At 42.8% G+C, this 22956-nt stretch overlaps 1 protein-coding gene across 2 annotated transcripts in view; it reads right to left on the reverse strand.

Annotated features, from left to right (window-relative positions):
* HEATR5A (HEAT repeat containing 5A) overlaps nucleotides 1-22956 on the reverse strand; it is a 47624-nt gene that overhangs the window by 5472 nt on the left and 19196 nt on the right. Inside the window, exons 20-32 of one of the 2 annotated variants that reach the window (XM_075282955.1) lie at nucleotides 22641-22810; nucleotides 19626-19652; nucleotides 12685-12823; nucleotides 9684-9863; nucleotides 9306-9545; nucleotides 8219-8400; nucleotides 8055-8123; nucleotides 5861-6037; nucleotides 4898-5075; nucleotides 4351-4599; nucleotides 4118-4245; nucleotides 3223-3370; nucleotides 2816-3088 (exon numbers count right to left, since the gene is read on the reverse strand). In XM_075282955.1, coding sequence (XP_075139056.1) covers nucleotides 2816-3088; nucleotides 3223-3370; nucleotides 4118-4245; nucleotides 4351-4599; nucleotides 4898-5075; nucleotides 5861-6037; nucleotides 8055-8123; nucleotides 8219-8400; nucleotides 9306-9545; nucleotides 9684-9863; nucleotides 12685-12823; nucleotides 19626-19652; nucleotides 22641-22810 — 2160 coding nt within the window. The remainder of the gene's footprint in view (nucleotides 1-2815; nucleotides 3089-3222; nucleotides 3371-4117; nucleotides 4246-4350; nucleotides 4600-4897; nucleotides 5076-5860; nucleotides 6038-8054; nucleotides 8124-8218; nucleotides 8401-9305; nucleotides 9546-9683; nucleotides 9864-12684; nucleotides 12824-19625; nucleotides 19653-22640; nucleotides 22811-22956) is intronic. The other variant, XM_075282956.1, reaches the window with a different exon arrangement.

Below are 22956 nucleotides of genomic sequence, written 5' to 3' on the forward strand. Positions count from 1 at the left end.
AGGAAAGCACAGTAGACTAAATTTATCTAGTGAAAAACAGTATGCATATACCTCCTGGCCCAGTGTATGCCAAAAAGGTACTCCTAGGGCTAGTTCACACAGAGCACAGAGTAGCGTATTTTGGTCCTGATTCTGATGCAGGAAGCCGCATCAGAATTGGACCAAAATGCGCCTGCCACGATTGTCGCGGCTTCCGACAGTTGTGGCTTCCCCCCTCCGGAGTAGGCTCAAGTGAATGGGCCTAGTCCGGAAGGTGCTGTCGCGAGGCGGACGCCGGGGCTGACTCAGACGCAGAATCCGCCTGAAGAAAGGGCAGCTTGCTTCTTTTATCCGTGAGCCGGAACATACCGCTCACGGAAAAAAGGAAGCTAGCGGTCTACATAGACCTCTATTGTGAGGGGCGGATTCTGAGGTGGGTTCGGCGTCAGAATCCGCCTTCTCTTGCCCTGTGTGAACGAGCCCCTAGCATGGATTCGGTGCTGGAGGCCTATTGACATATCACAAGTATCAGTAAGGGAATCCTCCAGAAGCAATTGCCAACTGTACAATTGACTTATTACTCTACACAAATAAAGTAGTGCATTTGTACAGCTGGCACTTCCTATACTTTTGACATGTACAAAAAGCCTTAGGGTATGTTCACACTACAGATGGATAAGCCTAAACACCAGGGAGACTCGAGCATATAACTGTGAGGCAAGATCAAAAAGGACTCATTTTTTCTGCGCCCTGCTGTGGTCGGTTTTCAATCTATCTCAAAATCGGCGGCAGATTCTACCAGGTGACTGGTCCCTTACAGGTAGCATAAGCAGTAGCAGCCATTTTTATCCAATATTAAGACATCAAATCCCTGCAGCTTTTATTCGTCTTATTAAACAGCTAAAGAATGATATCATAAATGGTAGTCTGTGCCAAACGGAACTACTGTAGACTTCCTTGTTTCCACATAATGTCCTTGGCGCGTAGTACTCAGGAGATCCATAGGCTGCTCTCCTAGCGGTGCAGATGTCCATCTTTGCTCCACAATGTGCACAATACCTGTTGGCGGTGTAATATAGGAGTGGGAAGGTGTGGTCAGTGCTACACGCCTTGTGGGATCAGATATTCAACCCTATAGGTTTCCGGCTGCCATATGCTAGCAACCCTCCAGTCTCTCGAACAGTCTTGGCTTCGTTTCAAGGGTCAGGAAGAATCTACTGTGTCATTTGTTTGCAGCTGCTCGAGTGTTTACCCTCTGGCCATACTGGAATGGATCCAGGAGCTCAGTCATGTCCAGAGAATGGAGACGCTGGTGGCAGAGATTTCCACAGAGCCTTGCAAGACCTTTATAATTTGGTTCTCCTGAGAGGAATACTAACATACACCCCTGCCTTCCAGTCTTTTTTTTCCATGTGAAGGAATTGGTCCATGTGATATAGGTGTGGGTTTTTTTTTGGGTAAAATCTGGAAGATTTTGTTCCCTTCTTTTCTTCTCTGCTCCCTTACTTTACTTGTTCTTCCACTTTTAGCTATCCTCACTGGCACAGCCAACCCACTCCCTGTGGCTTAAATAGCTAATACACAAGGGACAGTTTGGTCATGTTACATTTCATGACCACAAGCTATAGAATGGATGGGTCTATGGGGGGTGTTGTCGTTTTATTCGCTATGTACGTGTTCTACCTATCCCGTGAGACCAATGATTCTATAAGCTTTCATTTATTAGAAAAATCTTAAAAGGGGTTTTGTAGGGAGTGAAAAGTTGTCACAGTGGGGAGGGCGGTGTCAGAAGCCTTGTTCCTCTACCTACCGATCTCATGGCTGTCCTCGCTTCAGCCTATGTAAAGGAAACTGGAGTAGAGCGGAGTAACGGAGAGTCAGAGCATCAGCTTAAGAGGCTGAGCAGAGAGACTTTCAGAATCCCACTGTGCTGTGCTCTAAGAATTGCAGTGCCAGCGACCAACACATAGAAAATCCCTTTAATAAAGCTTGGCTATACATAAATGGTGGTCAAAAGCGTTACAATAAATATATACTGGTCCAAGGTTTTGGGAGTAGTAAACAAGGCATATTTGGTGCAGATATCTCATGACCCTAAAACATGCCTGCTAAGTTTTACTCCTGGAGACGTAGAGTAAAATTTCTGTTGGCCATCTTCTGCTTGTTGCATGGAAATTGATTTCACTATATTGGATCCAACCTTCTCTTCCCACAATGTGCTAATAATAAATGAAAGGATAGCGATCCACAAGAGAAAGGTGTATGCCAAATTGAAAAAAAAAAACCTATAGTGGTCCTGGTTTGACACACCCAGACTACCTAGTCCCTCATCACTATACAATAGGCTGCTTGGCCTACCTCTGCTGGTGCCCCAGCAATGGGCGTGCTGGGATACCATTGAAGTCTTAGTGGCTCCCTTGACCTTAACAGGCAGTGCTGTTTTGATGTCCCTGCGTGTTCCCTATTATACGGTTTTAAACATGATAATGCTCTATACCCTGCGCGGAAATAGTCATTTTTTCTTTTTCCTGTGGTTGGATTGAGATGGGGTCCAGTGGGTGGTTTTAGCGGTGACTGACAGCCTTCTCTGTCAATAAGTAGAGCCACCCAAGGGACTTCTAAGACTAGGAAGAGCAGGGATTTCAGTCAATAAGTTGTGCTAATTTTTTTCCCCCCATAAAACTAGAGGATGTCAATTTGCACTTGTAGATCTGCATAAAATACAACTATCTCACATAATCTTACGCACTCCAATGTCAAAGTCTTTGAGTAGGTTCTAAAGGGCTTTATTTGTGAAGTAAATGCTAAACCAAATGTCACCATTCTTTTCACTCACCTTCTGGAGAACAAAGGGCCGGCAGATCAGCTAAAATACTCAGAGACGCAGAAATAAGCATGTTTGAATCATGTGACAGGGGTTGTTTAGTCGCATGTCTTCCAGTAACACTCCCTGAGAGGCGAGGACTGAGCTGGGGTAATTGTCTGATGAGGATACAAAGGCACAACTCCAACGTCGCGAGTACAAGGGAACGCCCAGCCACCAAGCCACCAGTATCATGTCCTTCGCCATATTCTGGCAAGGTTTCCTTCTCCTCAGCTCCGTCATCGACTAAGTAAAAACAGAAACAGAGCAAATATACTGAAATCAAGAATTCTGATGTGCTTTATGTGTAAGTGTTGAAATGATTTCCTATCACACCACTGTGCTATTCTCTTGTCTATCTGAGACTTTCAAAGACCTACCTTCTGCACTCCTCCTCCTCTCTTGTACATGTTCTTGAGTTGCATTTAAGATCAGTTTTGCAACTTCCAAGGCCAGCAACTGGATTTCTGGGGATTCTCGCATCAACAGTAGCCGGTGCAGTACAGAGATCAACTCAATAGCAAGTTCCTGTAAAATATGAGGACAGGTACAAAGGTGTTGAGATATGCTTGAGCAATAAAAATAAAGTTATAAGTATTGTTTTAAGGTCCATACCCATCTAAAATGGAGTGCTCACAGTAAGACTCCCTTTAAAGGGGTTATTCAGCTTACAAATACACCCACAGCAGTGCTAAATCTTCACTGTTCCCTTGTGTAGCCTTTGCTTGGCTTTATTCTACTTGCTGCCTTTTGCCATTTACATGCAGTAAATCTGTGGACAAACTACATTTCCCATGATTCTCCTGCCTGCTCTCACGGAATGTGACCCCTCCCTTCTCCACTCCCCTTGCAATGATATCACAGGTAATAAGTCACTCCCACATGCGAGTTCACGTACTGCTGTGATGCTTCATTTGCTGGCTGAACTGCTCACAGGGAGTGGTCATGAGCTTGCAAATGAAATGTCACAGCTGAGGTCAATGTACTGCTGTGATGCTTCATTTGCTATCTGAACTGCTCACAGGGAGTGGTCATGAGCTTGCAAATGAAATGTCACAGCTGAGGTCAATGTACTGCTGTGATGCTTCATTTGCTATCTGAACTGCTCACAGGGAGTGGTCATGAGCTTGCAAATGAAATGTCACAGCTGAGGTCAATGATCTGAAAATAAATCAGTGCTGAATTTAAACATGATATATATTAGGAAGTGTTTTGTATTGATGAATACTGTTATTTGGCCCAATTTTTTTTTAAAAAACTGGATAATCTATTTACCTGATCAGCCCCTACATGTGCCTTAGGCCAGACACCTTTAAGTAATGCCTTCATAGCCCGCAGACAAGCAGCAATGGTCTCCATTGGGGCATCCACTGGTAGACAGCAGAGAAATTCTACACAGATTCCTGTTAGAATAGAAAAGAAGAATGAAAATCAATGACAGACAAAAAGTAAATGTGAGATATGAGAGTCCTCTTCATTTATGTTTCACGAAAACATTAGTCCTATACCTAGAATTAAGTGAAATCTCTCCGAGTTGAGATCTTCTGGAGACTTGGCTTGTGCCCTGTTGCTGCGCTCTTGTCCCATAGTAGTCGGAGTGACCGGACGAGAAAGTCGGCTGCCGGCTTCATCTGGATCTGCAAGCAGGAAGCCGGTGTTGCTGAGCCACAGAGAGGTAGCATGAAGAATGGGAGCCCAGGAGGTAAGATAGTGCGGCCGGGCTGCATCACTGGTTTCAGACGTGTAGAATACTCCACCTGAAAAGGTATTTATAGTACATTAGATGTATAATGTATATATCTATTATATGCATAATAGTGTATATTGATTAGATGCTCCTGGTCCTATCTGGGGTGTGGGGGGGGGGGGGGATGGGGTTATTCTCTGTAGGGTAAATGGGGCCCTATGGATATATTTCATACTTGTGCAGGGCACTGCAAATGGAACAATCCATGTAAAGTCCAACATGCAAATACTAGGACAGAAATAAAAAGTAAAAAGGATGACAAACAAGAGCAAAAGCTTAGCAAGTAAAGGTTTGCAGGCCGCACTTACCGGGGGAAGGAAGCTGATGGCTGCACTCAGGAGGCAGGGTAAGCAATGCATGATCTTGTAAAGCTGATAACCACAACTTGCTTAGAGTGGTAATATCAGCTTGTACTAAGGACAAGAGACTTTCTCCAGGATTACAACCAGACCCTCCTTCTGTTCTTTCCACTGCTGCAATGTAGACCTATTAAAGACATTGTGGAAATCATGACATATAGTTGGTAAGAGCCAAAACAACCTTTCTTTCCTGCCACCCTCCTAAATCCATCTTGGTCTCCCAAGACACTCTGTAAACACACATAGGTATCAGTTTACAGCTACCCCATAGAAGTCTATGCAAAGAAGGAGGGGAGGAGCCACATGAGAGATAAACTAAAGCATAAACAGGTGTGCTGCAGCTAATATTAATAAGTTTTCTATGTCACCGAGTGTTTTTGTTCAGTCATTTTCTATAATGTCCTACATGGTGGCAGTGGTGCTATTACTTTTCCATGAGTGAATAAGAAAGAGTTAAAGGGGTTGGCCACTTTCAGACCAATATTGACAAACAAATGTACAATAAAAAGATATTCAATTTTCCAATATACTTTCTGTATCAATTCCTCACGGTTTTCTAGATTTCGGCTCGCTGTCATTCATTCTGTTACTTCTAGAGGAGAAAACTCTACAGTGGTCATGGGATTTACGGTCTTGTTTAGGTAGAGAATACGCAACTAAATCCTGGCAGAATCCTGAATGTGCGCACATGGCCTAATCAGAATTCATCTTATCAGGGTTCTGTTGCTTTGTTGAAATGCAAAATAGTGTAGTGTAATCTATTGTCCTATTCAATACATCTTTGACAGACCCATTATGATTGAAATGATCTGTCGGGATCTTTCATACAGCGGCGCAAAGCCAGAAATTATCATATATTCTACATAATATTCACCCTCTTCTAAACGTAGCAGGAACTGGCATTTCACTTACCTCTGCCCAGGCTTTCAGTACGGCCAATGTCTCCATGGTAGTGGTGCTTTCACTATAAACACTTGAGGTCTCTTTCATCATTTGCACTCTGCTCAGAGAAGAAAGCAGCAGCTGCTGAACTCTGTGCAAGTCTGATGGATCCTTCACGACGCCACTAGCCAGCCATGCACTGCAGACCTGGGTTGGAAGAATAGAGATAGATAGATAGATAGATAGATAGATAGATAGATAGATAGATAGATAGATAGATAGATAGATAGATATGACAAGAGATAGGACGATCGATCGATAGATAGATATAATAATATATTCTGCTGCAGACATCAGCTTAATATGCTGTTCTAGGTATAATATGCTGTTATGGTGTTTTGTCATCAGCTGTGCAGAATGAATACACCCATCTCTCAGTTTAAAGGGGTTTTCCTGTGTTAGGGCAAAAGGTCGAGGAAGGTGACTCTTTAAAAAAAAAAGAAAAAGAAACACATACACTCACCTGTCCCCAGTGCTCCAGTGTCCCCAAGTGACTTATGTGAGTGACATCTTGGGTCCCATATTGTGACTGCGGAGACCAGGTGAGTATGCATTTTTTAGGTTTCACCTTCCCCGGCCCCCCGCTCCAGTACTAAAATATCCTGGTCAACCATAAGCTAAGCATCTCCTCTTCCTCTCCGCAAGAGTCACTTGCAGACTACTGTGTATGCAGGTATACCCACTGCCATGAGGAGTGGGGGAGGAGGTGCTCATAAATACAGCTCCACTGAAATGAGACACTGCGCATCCGTGGATTCTTCCAGTGTAGCTAGTACCAAAGCGGCACAAGATTTTTTTTGCTTGGAACCCAACTGATATTAAGTGAGCGCATATTGCTTGGCTATACCATCACGTTATTAAATGGATTCAGCACTAACATGCTAGGGGAGTGATCTGAATATCACTCGCTATGAAGAATCAATAATCTTCAGAAACAGCATCGTGTATGCAACCATCAGGGTGTTAGAGTTAAGTCCTCCATCTTTGTATTTTGGCAGCCATCTTGTACTCTTTCACATATAAACTGTATAAGTATGTATTTTTCTGTTTAAGTCAAGGAGGCCCCTTGTTAGACTTTAAGGAATGTGATAATGAACGTTAATGCATAGGTTGCTAATCATTATCTCTCAAGGGCCTCATTTTGAGAAGATGCAGCTGACTTTGTATATCTCTTATCTCCTTTACATGATGTATGGACACATAACCAACAAAAGTATTAATCTTATGGTATCTGGGCACTTTGTCATATTTTATGGTATATGAAGGTCACTTAGAGTGTGTACAGACACAGAATCTATGCAGCTCATTGTTAATTAGGTTGGAGCATGTCATCTTATCTCTTTTGCCATGATATATACATATAGACATAGTCTGGGATGTTAGCTCACACATAAGTATTTTGAATCCTTCTTTGTTTCATGGGAAAGTCCATCCCAGTGTGGAAAGCTATAATGAGATGCAGATTATAATGAGCCTCAGCCAATAGTCATGTGCCAGGCTTGTCTTATATCTCTATGGCCAATCATGTTGTATTGATTAGAATAGCCAAGCCAGCTCTTTGTCTGTAATGTATTTAAACAACCTTTTCTTACAATAAAAATTAGAACTCTTTTGATACACTACCATCTTGTGTCTTTAATCAGTTCTCCAGGCCTAAAAGAAAGATGGCTGCAGTCCATCTAGGCCTGTTAATTAATTATCTCATTAGGACCTCTACAACATACGGAGGGATCCATATGTCCCTATCAAGGGTTCTTACCAGAAAGGAAGAAGGTCCAGGGTTATGACAAACAAGAGTACTGCTGTTACTTAGGATGCTGAACGTTCCAGCCATTTACATTGAATTTCAGCCCATTTACATCACATATGACCTGTCTATAGCAAGTGACATGAGTGCAGCTGTCCGGGGTTAATTCACTCCATATGCACTCAAACTCTTGGTTTTGCTTAACCATACCCCCTGCCAGGGTGATCCCTCCTCCTCCTTTCCTCCCTCATCTTGGAAAGCTGAGAAATGATGTGTTCCATTTGTGCCCAGCAAAGTAGAGTGTCCACAGATGACAGATGAGGACCCTGACCGGTGACAACCTCCCCTAAAGACAACTACTGTATATCTGCCCTTCACTATAAAGCAGACACATTATATAAAATGCAGATTACTTACCTGGCAGGCCCTGGCAGTCACATCAGGATGAGTATCTGAGTTAAAGGCAGGTCTTACTGCAGCTAGTACCTGTCAAGAAAGTCATAATACAAATATTACTCCAAGACAGTAGTAATATATACATATATATTGAAAGCTATGTAAAAGGTGAAAGGGGTACATACATTGGCTTGGTATTGCTCTAGTATAAGATGACCAGGAAATTCAGGTTCAGGCACAGAAGAAAATCGCTGTATAACCAGGAGTAACGCCTGGAGCCCAACCAGACGGAGCTGCTCACTATGATCTGTGGCTGCCATGAAGGACATGCGAACCAAATCTTGCAGATGCAGAACCAGGAAATCTCCTAAGAAACAAGTTGTGTTCAAGTCAGTGAGCAGAATTAAAGTGACATTGTCAGGTGATTTCTGGTGCCCTATATCACCATAAGATAGAGGGAGAGAAGCTGAGCTCTGTGATATATAGGGTTATATGATAGAGGAGAGAAGCTGAGCTCTGGTATATAGGGTTATATGATAGAGGAGAGAAGCTGAGCTCTGTGATATATAGGGTTATATGATAGAGGAGACTCCCTCAGTCCTATAAACCTATATATAACACAGCTCAGCTTCTCTCCTCTATCCTATAACCCTATATCACAGAGCTCAGCTTCACTCCCTCTGTCCTATAACCCTATATCACAGAGCTCAGCTTCTCTCCTCTATCCTCTAACCCTATATATCACATGGCTCAGCTTCTCTCCTCTTTCATATAACCCTATATATCACAGAGCTCAGCTTCTCTCCTCTTTCATATAACCCTATATATCACAGAGCTCAGCTTCTCTCCTCTATCATATAACCCTATATATCACAGAGCTCAGCTTCTCTCCCTCTGTCCTATAACCCTATATATCACAGAGCTCAGCTTCTCTCCTCTATCATATAACCCTATATACCACAGAGCTCAGCTTCTCTCCTCTATCATATAACCCTATATACCACAGAGCTCAGCTTCTCTCCTCTATCATATAACCCTATATATCACAGAGCTCAGCTTCTCTCCTCTATCATATAACCCTATATACCACAGAGCTCTCCTCTATCATATATCCCTATATTATCACAGAGCTTAGCTTCTCTCCTCTATCATATAACCCTATATACCACAGAGCTCAGCTTCTCTCCTCTATCATATAACCCTATATACCACAGAGCTCTACTCTATCATATATTATTTAACACCAACACACACACCATTTACATCACTTACTGTCTGGTTCTTTGTGCTTCATCTCCTGTGCCTCCGCCATGTTGAAGTGCGCACCTCCCTCTTTAACACACTGTGACACTAGCATACAAACACACTCCATTGAAAACACTCGAGTATGCCAACGTGGACTAACTGACAGGGTAGAGGACTCTTCTTTCTTGGATGTTAGGACAGAGTCTGAGCAGGATTGCTCACAATCTTCTTCTTGGGTTGTATCTACTGAGGCCACTGCTGCAAAATCTATGGGGTAAAAAAAACAGCATTATTGTCATAATGACATATTACATATTGGGGCCAGTCCCAAATATGTATATCCTGTGGACATGCCATATATGTCCTAATTGGAATCCCTTTCACTTCCATTTAATTGAATTTTACCTGCAGAAGCGGAGAGAATGTCTTTGTGTAGTCGCAGCCAGAAAGACAGACGGCTGAGGCCTGTACAGCTCTGCATGTGAAGGAGGGTTTCTTTCACATCTTGACGTAGTTGCGGGTCACTCTCTCTGTCCAATAGACTCAGCAAAACTCCTTCCAAACCAAGTTCTCGCATATTCACATCTGGCCGAGAGGGGAAAGAATGTAAAATTGTACGTAAATGTATAGCAGTTATATGAACCACTTTCCATCATAACCAAATATAGATCTACATTTTGGAACCAGGTAAAAGGCTGATATGTGACCTTTTGTCTTGTTGGACTCTCTCCAGTATTTGCTGAAAATACCCCCTAGAACTATGGGAAAACGGGTGGCCAGGTTGTTTCAACATATTCTCATTTCAGCCAAAACCTTCAATAGCAGCTGTGTAAGCAAACATCCCCCTCCGCTCTTCATGACTTGTTGACTACATTGGTAGATGAAATCTCACTGCCCCTCTCAATGACTCCTTGGAAAAATTCCAACTGATCTGGGACCATTGGGATAGGTATTGGTGATCTCAGACCTACGATTCAGAACCAGCGTTGATTGGCCGAATGCTATAGCATTCGGCATATCAACGCTGGTTCTGCAGCAGGCTCATCCTTGCTAGTCGAGAGAGCTGGCAGCTTTCTGTTATGGGGGAGCTGACTTTTTCTCATAGGAATGCATTGACCAGCCATAGGCTTGTCTGTGAGGAGGCGGAGTCTAACATCGGACCACAGCAGTCTCCATTGTGGTCCGATCTTAGACTCCGCGTCCTCACAGACAAGCCTCCAGCAGAACCAGCATTGACTGGCCGAATGCTGTACACTGGCCAATCAACGCTGGTCAAAGCATTCCTATGAGAAAAAGTAAGCTCCCTCATAACAGCAAGCTGCCAGCTCTCCTGACTAGCAAAGACGAGCCTGCTGCAGAACCAACGTTGATTTGCCGAATGCTATACAGTGTATAGCATTTGGCCAATCAATGCTGGTTCTGCAGGACAAGTAAGGGCCGGTTCACATTAGCGCTTGCCTTCTGTCCGGAAGGAGTCCGCAGGAGGACCCTCCCCAAACGGAATATAAGCACAACTGCAAGCGCTGTGCAGTTAAAGCGCACGGACCCCATAGACTATAATGGGGTCCGTGCACTTTAACTGCACAGCACTCCTCCTAAAAACTCTCCTCCTGCTATTTGTGGACTTGGCGACTCTCCTTTAGTCGAATAGTGGTTTCCCCTGAAACAAGCATTTTTTCCCATAGACTATAATGGGATTCGATATTTGATCGAGTAGTCAAATATTGAGGCTCTACTCAAAACAAATATTGAATCTCGAATATTTCACTACTCGCTCATCTCTAATTAGAACGCCTTATTTGACATCACTTCTTGACTTCTCATTGGTTTTGTTGTCCTCTGTGATAAGTTATCACACTGCAGCAGTTTAACCAATTGCAGGAGTTCCGGTTAAGTCTACTACATCTGTATATTGGTATACTTTTGTTGTTTTCCCTCGAAGATATATAACCAGCAATATGCCCAACGTATGTGTTTAACAGACAGATCCAACATAACGTGAATATTGCCTTAAAGTCTATCAAGATTTTTTGCTTGGATGAATAATGGCAAACCTATAGGTAAGTGTATTAATAACAGTATTTGATAAAGTAGCATCTGAAATCCCTATGACCTGTAAGAGTTAGTTCACATGGGGCAAAATGGTCAGGATTTTGACGTGGAGTTCACATCAAAATCCTGCCGCCTCCTATTGAAATCAATGGGAGCCGGTCATTTCCTTTTTCCGTGAGCAGTTTGTTCCTGCTCACAAAAAAAAAAAAAAAAAAAAAAAAAAAAAAAAAGAAGAAGCAAGCTGCCCTTTCTTCAGGCGGATTCCGCGGCTGCTTCAGCCACAGACGTCCGCCTGGCGACACCTCCCTCCCGACTAGGCCCATTCATTTGGGCTTAAATGGAGCGGAATGTGTTCACGCGGAACCCCATGTGAACTAGCCCTTAGATGTGTGCTTATATATTTTTAGAATGGAAAATCTAAATATTTTGACCGTCTTTTGCTTTGTTCATACATGTACTATCAATATACTTTTACTTTGCTTTACATAAAATAACATCCTATTGGTACCTGCACACTGCGTTGAGATGATATACGTTTTTATTGGTATTTTTACCTCTTTCATAACTTGTATCCCAGGACAATCTGGCTCAAGATCGCCAGAATACCTGATGTGCATTAACACGAACATCTAAGTAGTCTGATATACTGTATGATGAACATGAGAAGGACTTTAAGGGGGGTATTAAAGAGGTCCCAAGCCGGTTATTTTCAGGAATCCCATAGACTTTGAGCGGCATTGTATCTACTCTATTAGAACAAAGGACAGTGAGCCCTCCCTTCTGGTGATCAGTGAAGGTCCTAGCTGACATATCAACTGATTTTCCTATTGTCAGAACATCTTTGAGATTGGAGGGGCAACACGGTGGCTCAGTGGTTAGCAATAGTGTTGAGTGAATAGTATTCGAATTCTAGTTTCGAATACCTCGCTCCCATAGGAATGCACTGAAGCCGGCCGGCGCTTAACCCCTTCGCGATCGTCTGCTCCCATGCATTCCTATGGGAGCGGAGGTATTCTAATCTAGGATTCGAATACTATTCGCTCAACACTAGTTAGCAGTGCAGCCTTGCAGCCCTGGAGTCCTGGGTCGAATCCCACCAGGAACAACATCTGCAAGGAGTTTGTATGTTCTCCCTCAAAAAATTAAAAAAAAAAAAAAAAAAAAAAAAAAAAAAAAGATAATATGGTTAGTGGCACACGGCTGGCACTAATGTGAGCACATACTTACTTATGGAAGTATTTTTTTGGAAAATGTTTGACTGGGATATATTTGGATCCAACAACCCAAACATATACAAAAGCATAGTCCATACCATAAACCATGTAAGCAGCAGACGGCAAAAAGTAGCACTCACCCATTTTCAAATCTTCTTGGCCATCTTTGGCCATAGCCATAGCGTGTTCAGACACCTCTGCCGCCTCTCGCTGCGCTAGCTGCCTCAGACACGCTAATACTGCCCGACGTAAAACCAAATGAGGATTACACAAGTGAACCTAGAAGTAACATAGGCAAAAAAAGTGACAGGTACCAGAGAAAATATGGGCTAAAAAGTAAGAGTTTTTAAACAGAAATATTCAGATTTGCATTACACTTCGCTCAAAGCCTTAAAAACATACAACAAATAATCTAAAATATTCATGTGACAAGTAAAGTCGGTCTCCTGCAAGCAAAATGTGCATTGGAGAAGATCAGGATGTTACAATGTCCCCCAGTAAGGTAATTTATAACATTACACATACCCTAGCACAGTCTAAAGGACCTGTACATTCTGCGGAGTATGGGAAGCACCGGGGGCAGTAACATATATTGAAATAGTCAATACGTATACGCTGGATAGACAGTATAAATCCGACTTGATCGGATATTAAAGGGTTTTAATGTATTAAAGGGATTTTTGGGACTTGCATACTGATGACCTATCCATAGTGTAAGTTATCAATATGTGATTGTTAGCAGTCCAACTCCCTTTCAAATGAATGGAGCTGAACTATAATAATGGAACTATAATAACAAGTACACTGTGACGTTATACTTGGTATCCAGTGCCGTATGCATTGGCCTCATCAACCAGATGATCTTTGGAGGTCCCAGATGCTGGACAACCACTGATCACTTATTGTAAGTATAGGTCATCAATATACAGTATAACACCTGAAAAGCCACTCTAACAGTATGCAATGCTAAGTTCCCTGTAGTATCAGATCTGGTTTGCAGACTATTTGGAGCTCTGTATCAGAGAAACTGTTCTCTGACCAATATAATGTTATATTAAGGAAAAAAAATCAGCAGACACACTAAGTATCAAAAACAAACGAAACTGTGTTGAAGACATAGCCTGTATGGACAAAGTGTCAGCAGTGAGCTATACAGTCCTATGAAAAAGTTTGGGCACCCCTATTAATCTTAATCATTTTTTTGTTCTAAATATTTTGGTGTTTATAACAGCCATTTCAGTTTGATATATCTAATAACTGATGGACACAGTAATATTTCAGGATTGAAATGAGGTTTATTGTACTAACAGAAAATGTGCAATATGCATTAAATCAAAATTTGACCGGTGCAAAAGTATGGGCACCCTTATCATTTTATTGCTTTGAATTCCCCTAACTACTTTTTACTGACTTACTGAAGCACAAAATTGGTTTTGTAACCTCAGTGAGCTTTGAACTTCATAGCCAGATGTATCCAATCATAAGAAAAGGTATTTAAGGTGGCCAATTGCAAGTTGATCTCCTATTTGAATCTCCTCTGAAGAGTGGCATCATGGGCTACTCAAAACAACTCTCAAATGATCTGAAAACAAAGATTGTTCAACATAGTTGTTCAGGGGAAGGATACAAAAAGTTGTCTCAGAGATTTAACCTGTCAGTTTCCACTGTGAGGAACATAGTAAGGAAATGGAAGACCACAGGGACAGTTCTTGTTAAGCCCAGAAGTGGCAGGCCAAGAAAAATATCAGAAAGACAGAGAAGAAGAATGGTGAGAACAGTGAAGGACAATCCACAGACCACCTCCAAAGAGCTGCAGCATCATCTTGCTGCAGATGGTGTCACTGTCCATCGGTCAACTATACAGCGCACTTTGCACAAATAGAAGCTGTATGGGAGAGTGATGAGAAAGAAGCCGTTTCTGCACGTACGCCACAAATAGAGTTGCCTGAGGTATGAAAAAGCACATTTGGACAAGGCAGCTTCATTTTGGAAACAAAAATTGAGTTGTTTGGTTATAAAAAAAGGCGTTATGCATGGCGTCCAAAAAGAAACAGCATTCCAAGAAAAACACATGCTACCCACTGTAAAATTTGGTGGAGGTTCCATCATGCTTTGGGGCTGTGTGGCCAATGCCGGCATCGGGAATCTTGTTAAAGTTGAGAGTCGCATGGATTCCACTCCGTATCAACAGATTCTTGAGAATAATGTTCAAGAATCAGTGACGAAGTTGAAGTTACGCCGGGGATGGATATTTCAGCAAGACAATGATCCAAAACACTGCTCCAAATCCTCAGGCATTCATGTAGAGGAACAATTACAATGTTCTGGAATGGCCATCCCAGTCCCCAGATCTGAATATCATTGAACATCTGTGGGATGATTTGAAGCGGGCTGTCCATGCTCGGCGACCATCTAACTTAACTGAACTTGAACTGTTTGTCCAAAATACCTTCATCCAGGATCCAGGAACTGATTAAAAGCTACAGGAAGCGACTAGAGGCTGTTATCTTTGCAAAAGGAGGATCTACTAAATATTAATGTCACTTTTCTGTTGAGGTGCCCATACTTTTGCACCGGTCAAATTTTGGTTTAATGCATATTGCACATTTTCTGTTAGTACAATAAACCTCATTTCAATCCTGAAATATTACTGTGTCCATCAGTTATTAGATATATCAAACTGAAATGGCTGCTGCAAACACCAAAATATTTAGAACTAAAAATGATTAAGATTAATAGGGGTGCCCAAACTTTTTCATAGCACTGTACCTTCTGTAAACCTGTCCAAGAGATCCAGACGGTTACATATGCATAATGGAATACAGAATTAACAGTATAAAGTACAACATATACACAAAAACAGAGACAAATAAGCACAAAACGACGACAACAAAAGTCAAGCAACAGGTGGTATGAGCAAACTCAGAAATGTTATATCACATGCACAAATGCAAGAGAAAAGAGTAGATTCCAGAACCAGCAACCTTCAGGATATGAAGATGGTTCTGTTCTTGGTGAAATGAAGCATGATAAGGAAGCTGGCAGGGTGGGTAGAATACGGGTTATTTGCAGCAAAGACTCAAAATCTGCTCAACTGCACTTGGACTGCATCAGCCAGGGTATGTGAAAAGCAGCATTATGGCACACGCCGCATACAATAGACAGTCCAGGAAACAAGGGCTTAAGAATTCTTTCTGGAAGATACATTTACTGTTTGGTCATCTTTTCTTAGAAAATTTGGTTTTAGTGTACCTTAAAGGGGAAATCCGACCCAAAGGAGTATTCTAGGATTAAGATATTGATGGCCTACCCTTGAATGGGGGCTAGGCCGCACGGCCGCTATACAGTGTACTGAGCTATCTCTATGACTCTGTACACTGTGCTAGTTTTGGCAGCCATGGATCCCAAAATAAGCGAATAGGTGGCGGTACAGGGTCATCAATATGTAAACCCAGAAAGCCCCTTTACATCCAATGATATGTCATAAGATGATCTATTTGAGGTCATGAATCCAAACGGTCCATGGCACTTGGCATACTAGTACTGCTGCTCCGCCATTTGTGACCTGAAAAGAGATTTCTAGATTTATATCCATTAGTATAAATGTAGCACCACATATATTCTAAAAAGGACTTTCCATACACAGATGAACGCTCCAGTCAGGGTCGGACTGGGGTGTCTAGGGCCCACCAGTGGAATTGTTTCTAGGGGCCCACCACCAGGACCCTGCAGACCAGCGATGCCGAGACAGGGCAGCTAATGGTAAATACCATCTCGGGAGCCATGCTGCTCACCTGCCATACATTGTGCAACAACACACTACCTAAACCTACTGCTACACTCTGTATGGAAAGTGAACAGCGTGGCTCCTAGAAATGTTACCATTACCTATAGCCGCGCTGTCCTGGAATAGCTGATCTGCAGAGGTCCTGGGTGTTGTATCATCACAGATGTAATATTGACGGCCTATCCTAAGGACAGACCATCAATATTATAAAGTTGGATAAATCCTTTAAAGATTTGTCCAGGAATTGGATCAACCTATGTGCCTGGCGGGAGGTGTAAAATAAAAAAATAAAAAGTGCCTTCACCTGTCCCCATTGCTCCATTGTCCGCCGCCAGTGTCCATTTAGTCTTGTGCCGGCGCCTCCTTGCTGGGAGTCCTGCACCTCATGGGACCGCTGACACCAATTAGATACAGGATTTCCAGAAATAAGGCCATGAGACTGAACAGACACAGGCGGGAGGATAACGGGGCGCTGGGGACCAAAAGCTCAATGAAAAACACTGCGTCTCACTGTTGTGCCTAATCCTTAAAGAGGACCTTTCACCATTTGGGGCACATGCGGTTTAATACACCGCTAGAAAGCCAACAGTGTGCTGAATTCAGTGCAGCTTTCCTGTTCTGTGCCCCGGGTGAAGAGCTATCGGTGCCGGTACCACAGCTCTTCACTGTCAGAAGGCGTGTTTGACAGTCAATCAGTAACGCCCTTCCTCGCAGTAGTGTCTATTGCGCTGTACTGTGTGAGGGGGCTTTGCTTACCGCCTAGTGATGACGCTGAGCGGTGAGGAACGCTACCTCCCCCCAGTACACGTCTATGGACGAGCATTATCAGGAGGGGAGGGGGCGTTCCTCCCTGATCTCACAGTACAGCACAATAGGCGCTGCTGAGAAGAAGGACGTTCCTGACTGACTGTAAGACACGCCCTTCTGACAATCGAAGAGCTACGGTACCGGGACCGATAGCTCTTCACCTGGGGCACAGAACGGGAAAGCCGATAGTGCGCTGAATTCAGCGTACTATCAGCTTTCTAGCGGTATATAAAACTGCATGTGCCCCAGGTGGTAAGAGCTCCTCCTTAACATCTCAATATACTGTACATCACACTTTAAGGATAAGACCTAGCACAGCGTCCCACAGCAAAAAAGCGCTGTGGGAAAACCCCCGGCGGCAACACATCAGTTTTTCCTGCAGCACTTTTTGCAGAAACTCCACAGAGGTTTGCTCTGAGGACTTTCTGCTTCCATTATACCTATAGGGACATTGTAGGTGTTTCCGTAGGTATAAGTGCTGCGATTTCCAAAAACTGCAACAGTTACCTACACACTCATACATATACATTCATATATACTCACACACACACACACACATATATCTAGCGTATACACATTTATATACATTCATATTCCATATATACTAACATATATACATACACTCACACATTATAGCATACTGTATATACACACACACATACCTGTATACAAACATACAGTCCTCACACAGTATACAGGACACATGCTTTAACCCTTAAGTACTATCATGGTGTCTATCATAATGATGTGTGTGTGATAGTGGTGTATGATAGACACCATGGTAGGACTTAAGGGTTAAACAAATATACACACATACATATTAAATATTACATTTTACCAAAAAAAAGAAAAAAATATACTCACATTTGTGAAGCAGCAGCAGCAGACTCCTCTGTCCCCACACAGGCCGATGTAAGCGATGACTCACTCTGAAGAGGAGGGGGAGGGGGGAAAGTCCCGGCTTGCAGAGAGAGATCGCTTCCTAAGATTGCACTGGCAGGAGGCCCCTCGGTGTAAGTGTCGGGGCCCTGGGAAACTGAAGGCAGCCATGCTTCTTTATTCATTACAGCGCTGCCAGCAGCCTGGGGCCCCGAGCTTACTGTTCCAGCCCCTGCCACTAGCAGCGATCAGTTTGCAAATGCACTGGACAGGGGCCCGAACCAGCCCCTGAAATCCCGATCGGGCCCCTGACCAGTGCTTCTCCTGCCTATGCTTTTTTCTTAAATAAACCGTGCAGCAATATATAGTCGGGGCCTGGGGCCCACCGGGGGATTCCCCGGTGCTCCGGCGGGCCAGTCCGACCCTGGCTCCAGTGTCTGCTGGTTGTATCCAAACGGTCTACGAGTGCTGGTCAATCTTCGCTAAGTCCATCCTTGATATACAGATTGATATGGATGACACCTATAATGTCATTAAAAGGCAGAACCAAATCTGGAGCTTGCATGGTAGAGCTGAAAACAATACACTGAGGCTCCGTTCTCACAGAGTAACACGCCGCTCATTTAGACACGTATACACGCTTCAAAACAGATCCCATAGGATTCAAAACAGATCCCATAGACTTCAATGTGTGCCAGCTTACGTGCATAACACATTGAAATCAATGGGAGGCTTTGTAACCCATTGTTTTCAATGTATATCGCGCATAAGCTGAAGTCTATGGGATCTGTTTTGAAGCGTGTATACGTGTCTAAATGAGCGGCGCGTTACTCCGTGAGAACAGAGCCTAATACATACGGTTCAATACATTCAGCTCCATTGATTCAGATGCAGTTGAAATTTTTTCCATAGCACCACAATTGCTGAGCAATTAAGGTTGTTATTTTTAATGCCTGATATGCTAACTAGGCTCCCTACTGTCAGATGGGCTGACAGTAGGGAGCCTACTGCAATTGCAAGCGGTGTGCCAGTGAAAGCACACGGACCCCATAGACTATAATGGGGTCTGTGTGCTTGTCACCAAATCTCCGCAGGGATCATGCGGACAAGAAAGTAGTTCACAATCTACCTTCCCGTCTGCATGATTCGTGCGGGCATCACGAAGCCAGCACACAGACCCCATTATAGTCTATGGGGTCCGTGTGGTTTTACTGCACAGTGCTTGCAGTTGCGTTCGTTATTCCGTTCAGGGGGTCCCCATGCTGACTCCCTGAATGGAATACCGAACGCAGATGTGAACGGAGGTTAACAGAAATAACTTTAAAACTACAGATCGATCGTTTCAGGTCCCAAACGGTGGCAGAAGCAGTTTATGGCGTAAATTCGGCTGACTGGTTCCCCTCATGAAGTATAAATGATAAAACTCTGTTTCTTGGACTGGTTTTGGGCTCTGCGATAAGAAGAAAATATTAACATCTGAATTCTACAGGGCAATTCTAAGAAAACGGGCAGAAAATGTTTGGAGGTTGAATAGTCATGTGTTTGAAGACTGAAAAAGTAAAAATGCAAGAAGGCACTGCACAAAAGTTGGGGAAGGAGGTGACATACCAACATAGAATTATCCAGCAAGACCTCCTGCAGGAGATAAAAAGTGACAGACCATTGAAGGACTACAGGCTAGTTCTTTTACGGCTTCTTCAGACAACGTGGAAACTTGGTACACTATATAACAATGCATACATAATAGGATTTAGGAAGATGCTGATACTCCTGAAATAGTTTAGGAATGTTCCTGGCTTGTGGTAAAAGTAAAAGTTCACTATATACTAGGTGCCTATCCCAACTCCAATGGAGAACATAAAACACAAGAAATTCCCCCAGTCTACACATGTTGACCCTGACCCTTCAATTCAGTTAAGTGCCTAGAGTGTCAGGATTGCAAAGGTGGCAAGTCCACTCGAGGTCTTCTTTAATATATGTCCCACTGTTGCAAAGTCTGTGTAACCTCTTCACATAGTTGCTGTCCTGCTGCTTCTAACACAGATTTGGCAGCACGCTATGCTAGAATGGTAGTTGCTAGAATAGAGAGGTTAATATCAGGTGCTGTCTGGTATGTTGTGGATCCAGTAGGGGGCAATGTCTCCTGTGACTGTTAGTATGAGGCACCACCTGCTGTATCCACATCAAACCAGACAGGTTCGAGCTGCATATAGGGGAGGCATAGTTAGCCTCTACATCCACAAGGCAAGACCTGAAAATACAGATGCTCCAGTTGAGTCAGATGTAATATTGTTCCTTCCTAAACAGAGGCAGTCACTCCTGTCACCACCCTAAATAGTCTCCTCCATTTTAACTTCACCCTTTTTTTCCCTATTGCTGCAGAGATCGTTCTCGCAAGTCTACTAGATACATATTCTTCCCACAAAAGAGATCGGAACCGGAATAGAGATCCCAATTTTACATCCAAATAAAATCTATAATAGTCAGAGTAATACAGGGGTTATGGAAAGACTGGATGAAAAACACTGGAGTTTTTGTAAGAAAAAAAAAATAGACAATACTGACACAGATATTGACATAAAAACACAGAAAATGATCGCTATATGGATAGCACTGCTATGACCACTGCCATTTACTCCCTTAGATGCGACCACAGAATCGGAGGGGCCACTTAGGAGGGTGAAATAGTAGGAGTCATTTAGTTACTATTGGAACCAGGCTCCCAACCCTGCCACAGCAATATTAATATTGAGAAATTCAAGGATTTTACCATAGACAACCATATTGCAGTCTATGGTTTAGAGAGATTCACAATTATAAATAACATCACTCTGTTATGGTGATCACTTTTGTAGATTTGGAGAAAAAGAACTTGAAATTTTGGGCAAATGAGGCCGTTGATGAACTGGGAGACGGGTCTTCAGCCCTGGGTGCAATGCTCTTACTGCTTAGGTAGGATGGATGATGTTATAGCAGTGAGAGGATCAACTCTCACTGCAAGTGGTAGCGGAGACCAGAGATGGCAGGGGTCTGAGTAGCAAGAACAGTGCTGAAAGCCCGCCTCCAGTGCACCAACTTCCTCATTTGATAATAATTAAAAGTTATTTTTCTCCAAATCTAAAAAAGTGACATACATAATTAAGCTAGGTTGTTTATCACAGAGTTCAATGCAGTCCCTACACACGCTGTTAACATTCGTACAGGGAGTGAGCAGTGTGGCCTACACTTTGCAAACATTATTGAGAGCTGCTCTGTCTCAGTACAGGTGATCTACGGGGGTACTGGGTGTAGAACCCCTGCAGATATATTGATGGTCTAGCCTAATGATAGGCCATCAAATGCAGAACGTTGATAACCCTTTTGACTGTTTGATTTGGTCTTTTCATCTAGTTCTCCACAATTACATAGTAACTATATACTTCTTATGCTATCAATAATAAAAACTTGATAACTCCCTTTAAAGAGGACCTTTCATGGTTTGGGGCACAGGCAGTTTTAGATACTGCTGGACAGCTGACAGTGAGCTGAATTCACTGCACTGTCTGATTTCCCGATCTGTGCCCCGGGTAAAGAGCTAGTGGTCCCGGTACCGAGCGCTTTACAGTCAGAAGGGCGTTCCTGACACTCTGTCAGGTACATCCTTCTCCACAGCAGCGCCTATCGCGCTGTACAGTGTAAGCGGGAAGGAACACCCCCCCCCCTGTCAGGAGGGGAGGGGGCGTTCCTCCCCGTTCACACTGTACAGTGCGATAGGCGCTGCTGTGGAGAAGGATGTACCTGACAGAGTGTCAGGAACGCCCTTCTGACTGTAAAGCGCTCGGTACCGGGACCACTAGATCTTTACCCGGGGCACAGATCGGGAAATCAGACAGTGCAGTGAATTCAGCTCACTGTCAGCTGTCCAGCAGTATCTAAAACTGCCTGTGCCCCAAACCATGAAAGGTCCTCTTTAAGTAATTATCTGATTACAGGATCACGCCCACTAGGGGGAGCTAAAGAAAAAAAAAAAAATTACAATTAGAAAATATAAAAGGTTCAAATCATCCCCTCTTTCCCTAGAATACATAGAAAAATAGATTATACACAAACACATCACATCGAAAACTACATCTTGTTTTGGGGGGGGGGGGACCCAAAAAACCTTACACAGCTATGTACATTAAAATCGTTTTTGTTTTTTTTTCTCAAAGCTTTACATTTTTTTTAAAAAACATAATAAATCCCATAGACATTTAGTACGGTTGTGATCGGATTAACCCAGAGAAAATAGGTAATGTGTCGTTTTTACTGTATGGTAAAAAATAAATAAATAAATAATAATAAATAATATGAAGCAATTGTCTGTGTTGTTGTTGTTTTTTTTTTTTAAATATCACCACATTCTAAATTTTATCCAGTTTTCCAGTACATCGCACAGAATATTAAATGGTGCCATTATAAAGCAGTATTTGTCCCATAAAAAAGTGTGAATGGACAAATAAAAAAGGTGAAGAATAAAAAAATAAAACGCAAAAAAAAAAAAAAAGTCCTGAAATGATTTTTACTACAATACACAGCAAAACTACTGAAAAATAAAATATTGTTCTACTAAATTACAAGTGACCTCCTCATGGTCGTACTTACACATAAAGTTGGAACCAAACTGGACAAGTTGACATGTTTAGGGGCGAACATGTGAAGCTGTTGTAAACATGAGATACCCTGGGCCTGGACCAAACAGTCTGGGTTCTCCTGCATCACAGAACAAGCTAGCAAGAAGTAGGCCCTTTGTGATGCCACCAATTCCCCACTGCCTGCAAAATAAAAAAATAAAAAATAAATAAAAAAAATCTACATTATAGCTTTTCTTTTTTCATGTAGATTATGAGCCCCATATAGGGATCACAATGTACATTTTTTTTTTCCTATCAATATGTCTTTTTTTGTAGAATGGGAGGAA

Source organism: Leptodactylus fuscus, chromosome 7 (genome assembly GCF_031893055.1).
Source record: "Leptodactylus fuscus isolate aLepFus1 chromosome 7, aLepFus1.hap2, whole genome shotgun sequence".
NCBI classification, from domain to species: domain Eukaryota; kingdom Metazoa; phylum Chordata; class Amphibia; order Anura; family Leptodactylidae; genus Leptodactylus; species Leptodactylus fuscus.